This window comes from Parus major, chromosome 2, assembly GCF_001522545.3.
Source record: "Parus major isolate Abel chromosome 2, Parus_major1.1, whole genome shotgun sequence".
In the NCBI taxonomy this organism is placed as follows: domain Eukaryota; kingdom Metazoa; phylum Chordata; class Aves; order Passeriformes; family Paridae; genus Parus; species Parus major.
Window position 1 is genome coordinate 127,639,146 of NC_031769.1, and position 12,401 is coordinate 127,651,546.

Consider the following 12,401-nt stretch of genomic DNA (forward strand, 5'->3'; position numbering starts at 1 on the left):
AGCGTGGTCATTCCTGTCCAGAGCATTTGGTACATGAAAACCGTGCAGCCCAAAATGGGGAATCCAAGTTTCCCCTTATTAGTGCTGCATGTTTTGGCCTTCATCATGTGGGAAGATGAGATGCCAGGCTGAAGATTTGGCTGTTCTGAGTCACGTGGCCAAAATTGCAATGACTGCACCTCTGACCAGCCTAGTGAAGCGGAAAACAGCACAAATAGACCTAACAGTAAATGAGGATTAGGGCACACCATGCCACCTACTTGCTGTCCCTGAATGTATCATTTCACTTCTCTCCAAAAGTGGGGTAACAGTATTCATCTACATTTCTAAAGTGTTTCCAGGCTAAAGGCCAAAAACCTTTTCTAGGAGTGATTTTGTTTTTTTTTTTAGCTGTCACCACAACCCCATTTTTATGTGAGGGATATTGTGCACTCGTCTTTGAGGCCCCTGGTGCTTCCTGCCTTGAGATCCCGGGTTGCTGTGCAGCCCGTGTTCAGAGATGTGAGGAATCCTCGCTGCAATTCTCAAGCAGCAAACTTGCCCAGCATGCACAATCTTTTCTCTACTTGAAAACATCCTTAGGGATTTTCTACTGAGGCTCAAAGGCAGTCATATATTTTATTTATTTTATTACAAGGCATGTAAGTAAAAACTTGCATATCTGAAAAAAGATATTAGATAGAAAACAGTAATAAAATTAACATTATTATCTTAATAAAATTGGTAATAAATACATTTCCCCTCAACATTAAAATGCTTGTTATTTTGCACAACAATAAATACAGCATAGCTCTGGCACAGAGAAAGGCCAAGGATAGATACAAGAAGTCCATGTGGTGGCATAAAAAAGCTCAGGTGATTTTTAAAGGTTTGGCATCCTGCACTTGATGCACTTTGATACAACTTGCACTTTAATTTTACTATGATTTTTAAATAGTTCCATAATATGAAAACAGGAGAGGAAAATTTGTTTGACTACAGGATTTTTCCTTTAAATATTTTCAAAGTAAGAGATGTGTAAACTCACTGAAACTAATCCTTGAAATAAAGAAAAAATACCAAACATACAAACAGGTGTCTTTGTGCTTATTCTACAAAAATGCATTTTTTTTCAGCTGTGGGTGCTCAAGCCTGACCAGCCAACTGACAAGGGACCAATCTCCAGTCAGTTCCTCAATTCTTTACACAGTTTTAAAAATGAAATATTAATAACAAGGAGAAAGAGTAAAGACAGTAGTATTCACTTCCCAAGTTATGGCATTTGAGGTTCTTACACTATTATCCAAAGGTGAGAGGAGAAAGAACAGGTGTATTCCAGAACAGTTCCCAGCATAATTTTGGGTCATTCTGGTCTATAATTTTCTTTTAAAACTACTGACCAAAAGGAGGAAAAAAAAAAAAAAAGGAAGAGATATTTCCATGCATTGTGCTGTTCTTATGCCAGCACATATCATCACAATCACAACTGTGAACCTAAGTCACTGATAGCCCAATCTAATATAGATTGATTGATTGTCCTATGACAAGGTTAGATAATGTCCACAAAATGCCACAAGCTCTGGCAGAGTCCAGTGTTCTTAAAGTACTGATAGGTCATGGCAAGACTTGGATTTGAGTTTGAAGGCCATGTTCTTGTTGTTCTTGGCAACTATTTTGCCCCAAAACCGCCTGGCTTTCTTGGGGATGCTCTCTCTCCGTTTCTGTAGTGCCAGTCGTTTCTCGTTCTTTTCCTTGCTGTCCCTCCGGAGCCGGACCTGCCGCACGATGCCCTCGAACAGCTCCTTCACGTTGTGCTGCACGGCTGCTGAGGTCTCAATGAACTTGCAGTCAAACACCACGGCACAGGCTCGCCCCTCTGCAAAATCACAAGGGGGACACATGGGGTGACAAGGCCCAGGAAGGGGGGAGCAGGGACAAGCTGCCACGTGCGGGGGAGTCAGAGCCACCGGGGAATTCCCCAAGCCTGATATAGGCTCAGATAAATCTTTAATCACCCGATGCTGCCTGCTAGCCCACGATCCATCTGCCCTGCGTCACAGCTGCTTCCCAGAGGAGGGGGGAGGGATATGGGGGGTAAATCCCCTCCCGGTAAAGCCCAGCCCGAGCTGCTGGCTGTGAAGGTAGTGCAGAATGACTGACTTGAGCTGAGACACTGAAGGCTGGCAGGCCAGCAATGCCTCAATACCACCTGGCCATCTTCAGTGGAGACTCCCTCAAGCTGCACTGAAGGGTTATGCTGGCACTCTGCAAACATACAGCACAGCACTGGAGGCAGGGAACTTTCCTCCTTGGGCCGTGGTGTAAGCCAGAGCCTTGGAACTGTGGCAATTTCAGTGAGAACAGACACATGTACAAAACCCTTAATAAAGGGTGTCTATGGCTTTAGGGGTACATCTGAAATCATAGCTCTTATTCTCAATTACATGAGCCTAAGCTAAATCTCACATGTGTCTTTTACACACAAGTTTTCTGGCTTGCTGTGAATTCATTGCCAAGGCCACTAAAGCAACATGAATTCACCTGCCATCTTTCTAAAGAACTTTCAAGCTGGGCAAAGAGGAATAAGAAGGCAACCCTGGGCTTCCTATGAACCACACCTCAATTCAAGCTCTTTACTTGGGGCAGCTGTGACAGGAGCCAGAGGAACTGTGCACAACCACAGAGAAAGGGAAAAAAGTCTAGCTCAACTGGGAAACAGAAGAGCAGAACACAGAAGAAAATGCTGAGCAGAAGAACCCACGTTTCTGATGGGCCAAGATGAGAATATCTAATGCATTGCTGTGTATTCCAGTGTGTCACCTCAGCCTTAGGGAACACTCTCCAAGAAGAGATTTTACTAACTGAAGATGTTGAGAGCCAGCAGCAGTGCTCCCAACAGTCTCTCCATTCCTATTTATGGGCTTAGTGGTTTTTCATTTGTGTGCAGCCAAGGGAAGGCTGATTTAGTGTCCCAAAGCAGGGCAGTAAGGGGGACCTCTTTTGAAAGGCTGCACAGTTCCTGCCCAGACTAGCAAAACAAAGATTGAGAGGGAATTCTAATTCATCAGGGAGGACAGAGAGCTGGTTATAAGGAAGAGAATTTTTGGCAGCAGAATAAAGGGGGCTAAACTTGTTATGCATAAACTTCATGTATTTTGGGAATACAAAGGGTTACAGCTACCAGAGAAATCACATATTGCAGTCATCTTATACTAGGAGCTGGAAGGGAAGAAATCCCATTTATGATGATACTTAATAAATATAGAAAAGGGATTATCTGACATATAACAGTATTACCAAGGAATGCTTAAGGACCTGGCAGACCCTTCATAGTCCTCTGCCTTCTGTTCCAGTCCTCTTTTATTTTCTTACTCTTTTATTTCCCAGTCCCGATCACAACATACTCCCTCAGCCAGAGCACTGCAGTTTGTCCAAAAGCTACTAGATGATTTTTAATGTTTATCTCGGGTTTATACTCATCATTTCCTTACCTGCCACTGAAACTTCACGGCATCTGACAAGGTCACTTTTATTGCCAACCAAAATAATGGGGATATCTTCTTTCTGGCGTGCCCTGCGGAGCTGTATTCTGAGTTCAGAGGCCTTCTCAAAGCTTGCTCGGTCTGTGATGGAGTAGACAATCAAGTAGGCATCTCCCACTTGCATGCAGTGGTCTCGAATCCATTCTCCCTCACGCTGTTCAAATTGGATGGTCAGACATCGTTATGCCCAGAGCAGATTTTACTTAGAAAGTAAAACATTAGAGAATCCAAATGCATTCCTGCTGTAAACTGTAATGGGTATGGTTTGAATCACAGTTATACTACAAGTAATTCCAATGTGGTGATGGTATGAATGCTTTACCACAAAGGAGGGCAAAAACTTGCCCCCAGATAATTTATTGTGCTAGCTTTAGGCTGGAATGAACATGGTCTGGAAAGAAAGCTTGAATGTTTTGTTTTATCATTAAAAAATTGAAGACTTGCATTTCTTGGGCTCACAGTGCAGAGCCATTAGGCATTCTTGCCTTGATGTGGGGTTGGGTTAATCCTATATCTTGACTCTGATGTATGGAAACACCTATTTTCTTTCCCAAAGGAAACTTACTTTTTATATTAGCAGTTATTTATATACACTTTCCTTTCAGCATTGGCTAGAACAAATTAAAGTACCTTATTATCCCACATGTCGAGCAGTACAACAGTCGCACTTTCCCCATCCACCATCAGAGTTCTTTCATACGTGTCTTCTGGAAAGACAAGCAGAAATATATTGTGATATATTATTCTGTGTCATCGTATACATTACAAAAATCCAAGTTGCTGAATGTGGGGGATTTATTCACAGTGTTATTGAGCCAAATTTTAGGCCGGCTCACATCCAGTTCTTTCCTCATTTCCATCAGCACTGAATCTGCACTCTGTTCATTATTGGTTGCCTTACTTTCCATGATAGATGAAGGAGGCTGAAAGATCAGGAAACAAAATGTTCATTATTTTGGCTGATAGTCTCTTTATCTTATGTGGGAGAGAGAAAATAGAACCAGTGGAAGAAATAACCAAAGGCTGAACATTTGCCCCATGGGAGCAGCAGAGTCCAGCAAGGCTGAGTAATGGAAAATATTTGCTTTCGCTTTAGCATGGACAATTTACGGGTGAACAGTCACTGCTGCTGAGAGCAATACAGCAAACAGCCTACCAAGTGAGAAGGACAGGGTGTTGTGAGACAACAGCTATTGAGCTTGAGAAAGACAGACTTCTGTTGCACACTCTCTCCCATTACACAGTTTCCCACATCACCTCTGATGTCAAACAGCAGAAAAATTAAAAAAGCACAGGTCAGTTATTTTGTACTGCAGCCATAAAAATTCATACCTAGATTACAAATGCCATGTGGCAAAATTCTGCTTAGATCTAAGGGGTCTGTTGCCACTCTGAATTTTGATCAACTCTTGCTGTGAAATCTGCTTCAAACACCAATCTTTCTTCTTTTCCTCAAAGCTGGGGACATTAGGATGAGCCGTGAGGGGTTTGGACCCATTTCTAATCTCACACTAGTGGTCAGTGAAAAAAAAGCTAGTCCTAAGGTACTGCAACATTTAAAGGATCTGTCCCAACCACGCTTTAGATTGGGCTGTCTCTAACCTGTGCCTCGTAAGACTTCTGTGTATACTGATGAAGTGAACTTTCCCCTAAACTGTAATCAGAGCCTTTCCTCAAAGCTAGGGATCTACATCCCAGGAAAAGAATAAGCCAAAAATACTACACATTTAAAATAAAGTCAAACTGAGCCCATGCTTAAAATGTCAAGACTAAAAAGACAGAGATAATCATTTGGAGTGGTTTCCCTCAAGGTCCCAAGAGTATGAGGCTTGTGTTCATGAGTTAGCTTCATCTTACAGTCAGCAGCAAAACCTCTCCACAAAAGCAGCTGTACTCCTCTGTGAGCCAGCTACCCTGAAACTATCCTCTCACATAATGAAATTTCCAGTGTGTAAGCTAAAGTTCCAGTTTGTAAAGCTAAAGTAAATAATTTCTTCAAGTGACCAAGCGTCTGTGTGAGAAAAGGCTCCAGGCACAGCAGAGGACAAAAGAGTCCTTCTGTGCTTCATTACATATAGAGAAGCTACAAATGCACAACCACACTCCTTGAAAATATAATGCCTAAATAGTCATATTCAGCACTGATTTGCACCTTGGTCAGTCCTAAGGAACTTCCATATAATATAAAACACTGAAAGTGAATGCTTAGCTCATTTCATGCTGTTTTTGAAGCTGAGACTAAATAAGGAGAGGAGATAACAGCAAGAGTTCCAATTATCTCTTCAGAGCTGGCCTTGAAAATCTGTCACTGCTATACTCCAAGCAGTGCTGCTGGGAGTGCAATGGAAAGAGGAAACCACATGGCTTCACCTGAAGGAAAAGAAAACTGCCTGACAGGGGTGTGCAAAGCAAATCGGCTGCACTTTCTGATGGCTTGTCCAAGGATCCTACCCTACTTCCGTCATTTAGGACTAGGAAAGCTTTTATCAGAGATGCTCCAGGCTGAGGAGCTGGTAGAACTATGGAAAAAGTTGATAGCAGAAGCTGAAGGCAGAGCACACCTAAATCAGTGAATTTTAAATCCCCCAAAGGCACAAATCTCTGTGTACCCAGTCTGAGACAGCAAGTGAGGAAAACATGAGTTTGACCTTCCTGACACTGGGATTTTTTAGATCCTGGGCAAAACTTCCCCTAGCTGGAGAGTTAAACACACAAAAAAGAAGCTGTCCTTCCTGTGTCCCACTGAAGGCTGGAAGAGAAGCCCAGAAATTCTCTCTGGTAGCACTGGCACCATCACACCAAGGGAATACAGGCAGGAGACAGAAGGGACATGGGGGAGACAAAGAGAGCCCTGCATGGTGACAAACAAAACCCAGCAGCAAACTGCAAGTCCCCTGAAAGCAGCAGCAACTATGTCCTTAGAGACACAGCAGATTTCTGTGGCAGCACAGCCCTTCCACATCAACATCTTGCATACAATATAGTTCAGGGCTTGGTGCTGCAGCTTCACCTTCTGCGTGGTCTGATCTTTGGGGTTAAAGTACACTTTGCAATCCTAAACAAAGCAAGGGGGAAAAGCAAGGGGGAAGCATCAAAGAGAATCCTACAGCTTGTGTCTTTCCTCCAGGGGCAACAGGAGTTTTCCTACTCTATTGAAGGACCTTTATTTTTTTTTCCTCCTGGAGAAGACCATACTGTGCAAGTACCATGAAACAAGTTTTTTATTCAAAATTTTATATATTTTACTCAGAGTCCATTTAGCCTGTACTAAGGCAATGTGATTATACAGAAAGGCTGAGATGGCCTTCAGATGGATAGATAGATAGATAGATAGATAGATAGATAGATAGATAGATAGATAGATAGATAGATAGATAGATAGATAGATTTCTAATGGTAAATCTTTTGGAAGTGGCTTTTTCTTTATATATGATTTTAAAGTATTTAATTATTGTAAATCATTAGGACCTTCAGTTTCTCTCCCAAAAGGAAAGCTGGAGTCCGCCCTGTGATGCCAGTGGTGACACAAATGTTGGACCAGCATGAAAGCTGATGCAGACTCCTGTGCAGTATCATCACAGGCAGGAATGAGGCAGTTTCCAGCAGGTGTTTTGGAATAAAATAGCATGGGACTATTGAATTGCATTCTTTCAGGAGCTTTCAATCACTGTTGGAGAATATCTTACTCATCTTATTTTGCTTTCTTGCTCTCTTAAAAGAGGTGATTGAGTTCAATCAGTTTTGATGATCAGACCCAAAAGTTTGTTACTTTTGGTTTATATTAAACGGCCTCTCCCTTTTTCTGTGCCAATTACTAGAGGCAGAGCTGACTGCAAGCAAACCACCACCCCAGGACATCATTACCTACCTCCCAGCACCTCACAGTCACTGTCAATGCTGTCATGCACCCCTGCAAAGATGTTGGCCAGCGAGGACTTGCCCACGCCGTGCTCCCCGATCAGCACCACCCGGTAGCAGCTGCTGCCAGACTCGGAGGAGATGACGGAGTCGGATGACTCCGAGGACCAGCTCCTTCTGTAATATTCATCAGGACTGATGGTGTATCGTTTCTGTGGGTTGTACTCATTGGAGTCTTTCTGGACCAGCAGATTCTTTCCATCGGCAGGGATGCTCCATCGCTGCTGCTGCTGGTGCAGACTGCTGTTGTGGGTGCGACGCATGGTAACATTGTTCAGAGTCATTTTTAACCCCTAGTGAGAAATAGGGAAATCACAGATGTTACCCACAAAATATTTAGAAATGCTCCCTCACTAGCTTCAAGGGGAGACATCATGCTCCTCTGTAGGGACCTAGTATGTGAGGAAAGAAAAATTAACCTTTCTGCACTCTTGTGTACTTGGTGGTGCACAAAGAAACATTTCAGTTATTAGCTAGTGAGACAGAGCCTGTTTCCTAGGGATAACACCACCCTCACATGCTCAATCCTGTCTTGTTCAGCCGTCACTAGCTCAGGGCTGTGCGAGGTGCAGCCCTGTCCTGGAGAGAGGGAGGCATTGCTGTGTCCCTGGAGGAGAAGGAAGGGACGGTGCTCACCACACCGGTCCCACACAGCAGCTGCAGCCCTGCTGAGAGACTGCCTGTGGAACAGGCAATGTCCACCTCCTTTTGGCTCGACTGGGGACAAACAGACACTCGTCTCAGTTGCCTCCCACTGCCAGTGCAGCTGGGTGTACAGCACCTTTCTCCTTGTCTCAGCTAGAAGCTGGAACTCTTGGAAAGCAATAAGGCATTATTCACTGCACTCTTAGACAAAAAGTCATGCAAGCAAGTCCTGCTGTAATGGGGTGGATTTGAGTCTTATCTGTGGCCAGATAAACAAAGAATGATTCTGCCTCAGACAGTGACTTTTTGGCTGGTAAAAGGGAGGATGTAGTGAAATCCAACAGCTTTTCTCCGGAGGTACAAGTTATAGCTTCTACAGGAGATATAACTGGGAGAAAAGGCTCATTAATTTACAGATATTAAGTCAATAACTTCATTACCACACAATTAATTAGATAGGTTGGCTCTTCTTATATAAGCATAGCTCTTAATTACATTTTACTCAACAAACTCTATTTTGCCTTGCTTGGAGGCAGAGAAGAGTGATGTCATTCTCACAGGCCAATAGCTACCATTTTTAGGAAAGTTACTTTGAAGAATTCCAGCTCCCAAAGTGACCATTATTTAGACTTTTTTTCTTTTTGCCCCATATCTGATGTTTCTTGACTCTCTCCTCCATATCAGTAAATAGTAAAATTGTCCATAAAATTCACCCAACCACTTTCACACCTCAATAATAGGTGATGAACAATAAAAAGTGCAGTAAAGCAACATGTAAAAATTACTATTCTTCTTACAAAACTGCATGAAAACTTCTGTGAATAAATTCCCAGCAGGACCTAGGAGAAATATATAGAAAAAGCACTGTCTGAACTTACTGCAGCATGCACAATACTTTCTCTGTGATGTGCAGTACTTTGGGGCATAATGAAATCGTTTGCATGGTCCTAGTCACATAACTTTGTCAGCAAGGAATACATCTAAAGAAGAAATCATGCACTAAGCAAAGGCTGCTTCACAAACAAGATTCAATATGTACTGTGGTTGAATTCTAAAATCACTTTTTCCTTATAGTATCCACATTGAAAAGACCAGATGAACAAAGCCAGATCTGATTCAATCAAACAGAGAGTAACTCACAACCTGCAACAAGCAGTCACTCACAAAACCATTACAAACACAAACATTTTACAATTTAGCCTCTAACAAATTGCCATCCCTCATTAAGAAAAGCCAAACGAGTCCCTGTCACACACTGTGCTCCAAGTTCAAACTGGTTTTGCTACCCCATACTGCACTTAGCTGCCTGGGTCTCCAGCACCTCCTGGAAAAGACTGGGTCCAAATCCACTCTTACTTGTGCCAGGCTCCTGCAGCCAGTCCAGTGCTTTGCTCCCAGTGCCCTTCTCTCTCGGTGGGCTGTGACACACTGAGCAGCTCTGCCGAAGTAAATCCTCTCCTGCTTTGGGGCTGCCTCTTTAATTCTTCCTCAGCAAACCTGGTTTATATTAAGCCCATCTGATCAGAGACAGGGCTTTTCCGTGACGTGGCTGGCCTCTCCATACAACAGCCAGCCCCCAGCTGGGAGGAAGCAGACATGCAGAAGAAAAAAAACTTGCAAACAATCTCAAAAGACTTACTCAAAATCATGTGATTGTTTTAATGTTGCCAGTAAAATAAACACTTTTGGTTCTTGCATGATGAAAACAGGAAAGTGGAACAAAAATAAATAATACATGGCATTTTGCCTCAGACAGCGTTTAATTCAAATGTTATCAAAATTAATGATGATTTTAAAATTACCTATGTTTATTTAATGCATGACATTCTGTAAAAGTATCTGCTCTCTGTCTGCAAAACACAACCTCCTTGCTGGACAAAACATTTCTCTGAAATAAAATATCTGAATGTTATTTTGAAATTTTTTAGAAGTAGGAATATTATTCTAGGGGCTTTGTTGGGGTTTTGTTTGTTTCTTTGTTTTTAAAGCTCCAATATTTACACACCAGTTATTAATCTCTCTCAGCCTCCAAGTGACTGTACCCAGTCTCCTGAACTGCATAACCATCTCACTTCTACTTCAATATTTTACTACCAAGGGCTTGAAAAGACATCCAGCTATGAATTTAGTGTTACTGCAGCTGGATGTTGGCAAAGATGCATCAGAACACAAAGTCTGCACAAAGTCACACAGTGTTGATGCTGTGCACAGGAACAATCACTATATAGTGTACATGTCACAAGCCCAGGGTCTGGTCCTTAAATTTTTATAGCCTCATAGCTGCTTGGCAGAAGAAATTTTGCCAGAAGGAAAAAAATCCAAACCTGTTGAAACTTGTAACAACATACTGCTTCATTAACAAAGAATGAGAAACTGTGACAGAACTACTTGCTAGGGCTACCACAACTTTTTTATAAGTATACATAAACTCTCTAGTCAGCTCCAAATTATCCAGACTCTGGATTAAATATAATGAGGTCCTACAGCTTTCTTTTATATTTACATATTTACATTTTATATTTACAATTATATTTACAATCTCCTGGTCCCTGAACCTAACAGGACAAGTTCTTATCCTAGAAAGCCTGAACAACTTTGGTTTTAAACAGAGGATTATATTTTTTTGTGCTACAGGCCAGCAAATCCTTAATTGACAATGAACCTTTATTGAAGGGAACAGTGACATACAGAAAACATCTCTTGTTAACACTGCAATTGAAAGCTCCTTGCTTTGTTTCCTCTTTGGCTTTACTGCATTCCTGTGTCTTTCATGAGGACTATCAGGTACCTCCTGAGCCATTCTCAAGTTTTAAAAGCCAAGAGCTTCTCACAAAGTAATAGGTACTCATCAATGTACATGGAAATTATGCACATCTACCAAGGGTAGAATTTAGCAAATACATGCCCTGATTTTCCTTCACCTGTATTTCAGTGCTTGGCAGCAGCTAAACTGGCCCCAGGTCCTCATCTTCTCCTCAGCTGTCTCTTACACATCAGGCTCTGGGGCTCTGCTGCTGAGTGATAATCCCAAAGAGCACTAAGTGCCACATCCCTCTGTGTAGGTTGTACAGAGAGGCTTGTAATTCTTACTGCACAAAATGTAACTACATCTCTCTCCTGGAAGGTTTGTGGCATGGACAGTACTTTGTAAAAACACTTTTTCTGTTGGCATTCTCAGCTGAAACTGCTTGGTTTCTTGAAACATACTGAAAACCATGAAGGTGAGTGGGTGGTTGGAGTACAATGCTCTGCACCTCAGGTTTGCATAGCTCTCTATAAGTTGTCTGTAATTTGTCACTGTTGAGTAAAAAAGCAAAACCTGTCCTCTGCAGGACTGGAGAGATTTATGGCCAGAGTGATTGCAGCAAAACTGCAGGCTCTAATGTCTCACCCAAATGTTTAATATATATCACAGCAGAAAGTGCAGACAGAAGAAATAAACCAAAGTAAGAAAAGCCTTTGTGTTTAGTTGCAGTTACTGCTAGATTAGGAATCGTTAGAAAGACACTGAGTATCATCTTTCATATCCTCTTCATAAAATTCAAGGCAGACAAAGAAAACACATCTCTCCAGAACCACACAATATATCTCTTCCATAAAGCCATCAAGAAGGGTTGTCCCAACATGGCATGAAGTGCTTGTACTTGGGAACTTCCACACATGCTTTCCTTTGTACTGTCTCTTCTGAGCCTTTCTGGTTTTTGGACAATTAACTCTCCAGGTCCCATTCTGCACTACACACCCACAGGATGAAGCATTGTTGATCCTCACAAAATGCCATCAGCACTCATGAACTTCAGTCTGTCTGTGGGGGAAACATTTCATTACTTGCTTTTAAAGCTGGAGAGAGATGAAGCCTTTTTAGCCTCCAGGTACTTACAAGGGATAGCAGCAGATTGATTACTGAAATATATGAGCTGAGTCCTTCTCAGGGACAAAAACAGTCCCACAGATCGATGGAGACTGGTGCAGTCCTGGTCTGTTCAGCCCCTTTGCACTCTTTGCTGGTCAACACTTGTGCAAATCTTGTGCCTGCCCAAGACACAGGCACAAGAAGAGACAAACCATAAGGCCAGCGCTGTCACAAAGCACACAAGTGCTTGAACGTAACTGCCTGCTGCAGCATTGAAATTCAGAGACTTTGTTTTTCTTCCATCTTATCCACTCTCTGTTTCATTAATCACATCTTAAAGGAATTCTCCCTACAGCCAGGATGAAGTAAACATTGCAGAGTAGCAGCTCTGCAATCTTTCCCCAGCCAATTACAATTAGACCAGGTGATGCCCAGAGCAATTAGGCAGAAATTTTCCATTGGAT

General features: G+C 42.3%; 1 protein-coding gene across 2 annotated transcripts; it reads right to left on the reverse strand.

Moving 5' to 3' along the window:
• Positions 1-612: 612 nt before the first annotated feature.
• On the reverse strand, positions 613-9,605 carry GEM (GTP binding protein overexpressed in skeletal muscle). Of its 2 annotated transcripts, none has more exons than XM_015620153.3 (5): positions 9,441-9,605; positions 7,390-7,732; positions 4,152-4,228; positions 3,471-3,675; positions 613-1,855 (listed from the first exon to the last, which is right to left on the reverse strand). In XM_015620153.3, exons 2-5 carry the CDS (start codon positions 7,721-7,723, stop codon positions 1,578-1,580), a joined length of 894 nt encoding a protein of 297 aa, XP_015475639.1. In that variant the 5' UTR covers positions 7,724-7,732; positions 9,441-9,605; the 3' UTR covers positions 613-1,577. The 2 variants fall into 2 exon arrangements, with proteins under 2 accessions (XP_015475639.1, XP_033368235.1); XM_033512344.1 differs by lacking the exon at positions 9,441-9,605 and adding an exon at positions 7,859-9,392.
• Positions 9,606-12,401: the final 2,796 nt, after the last annotated feature.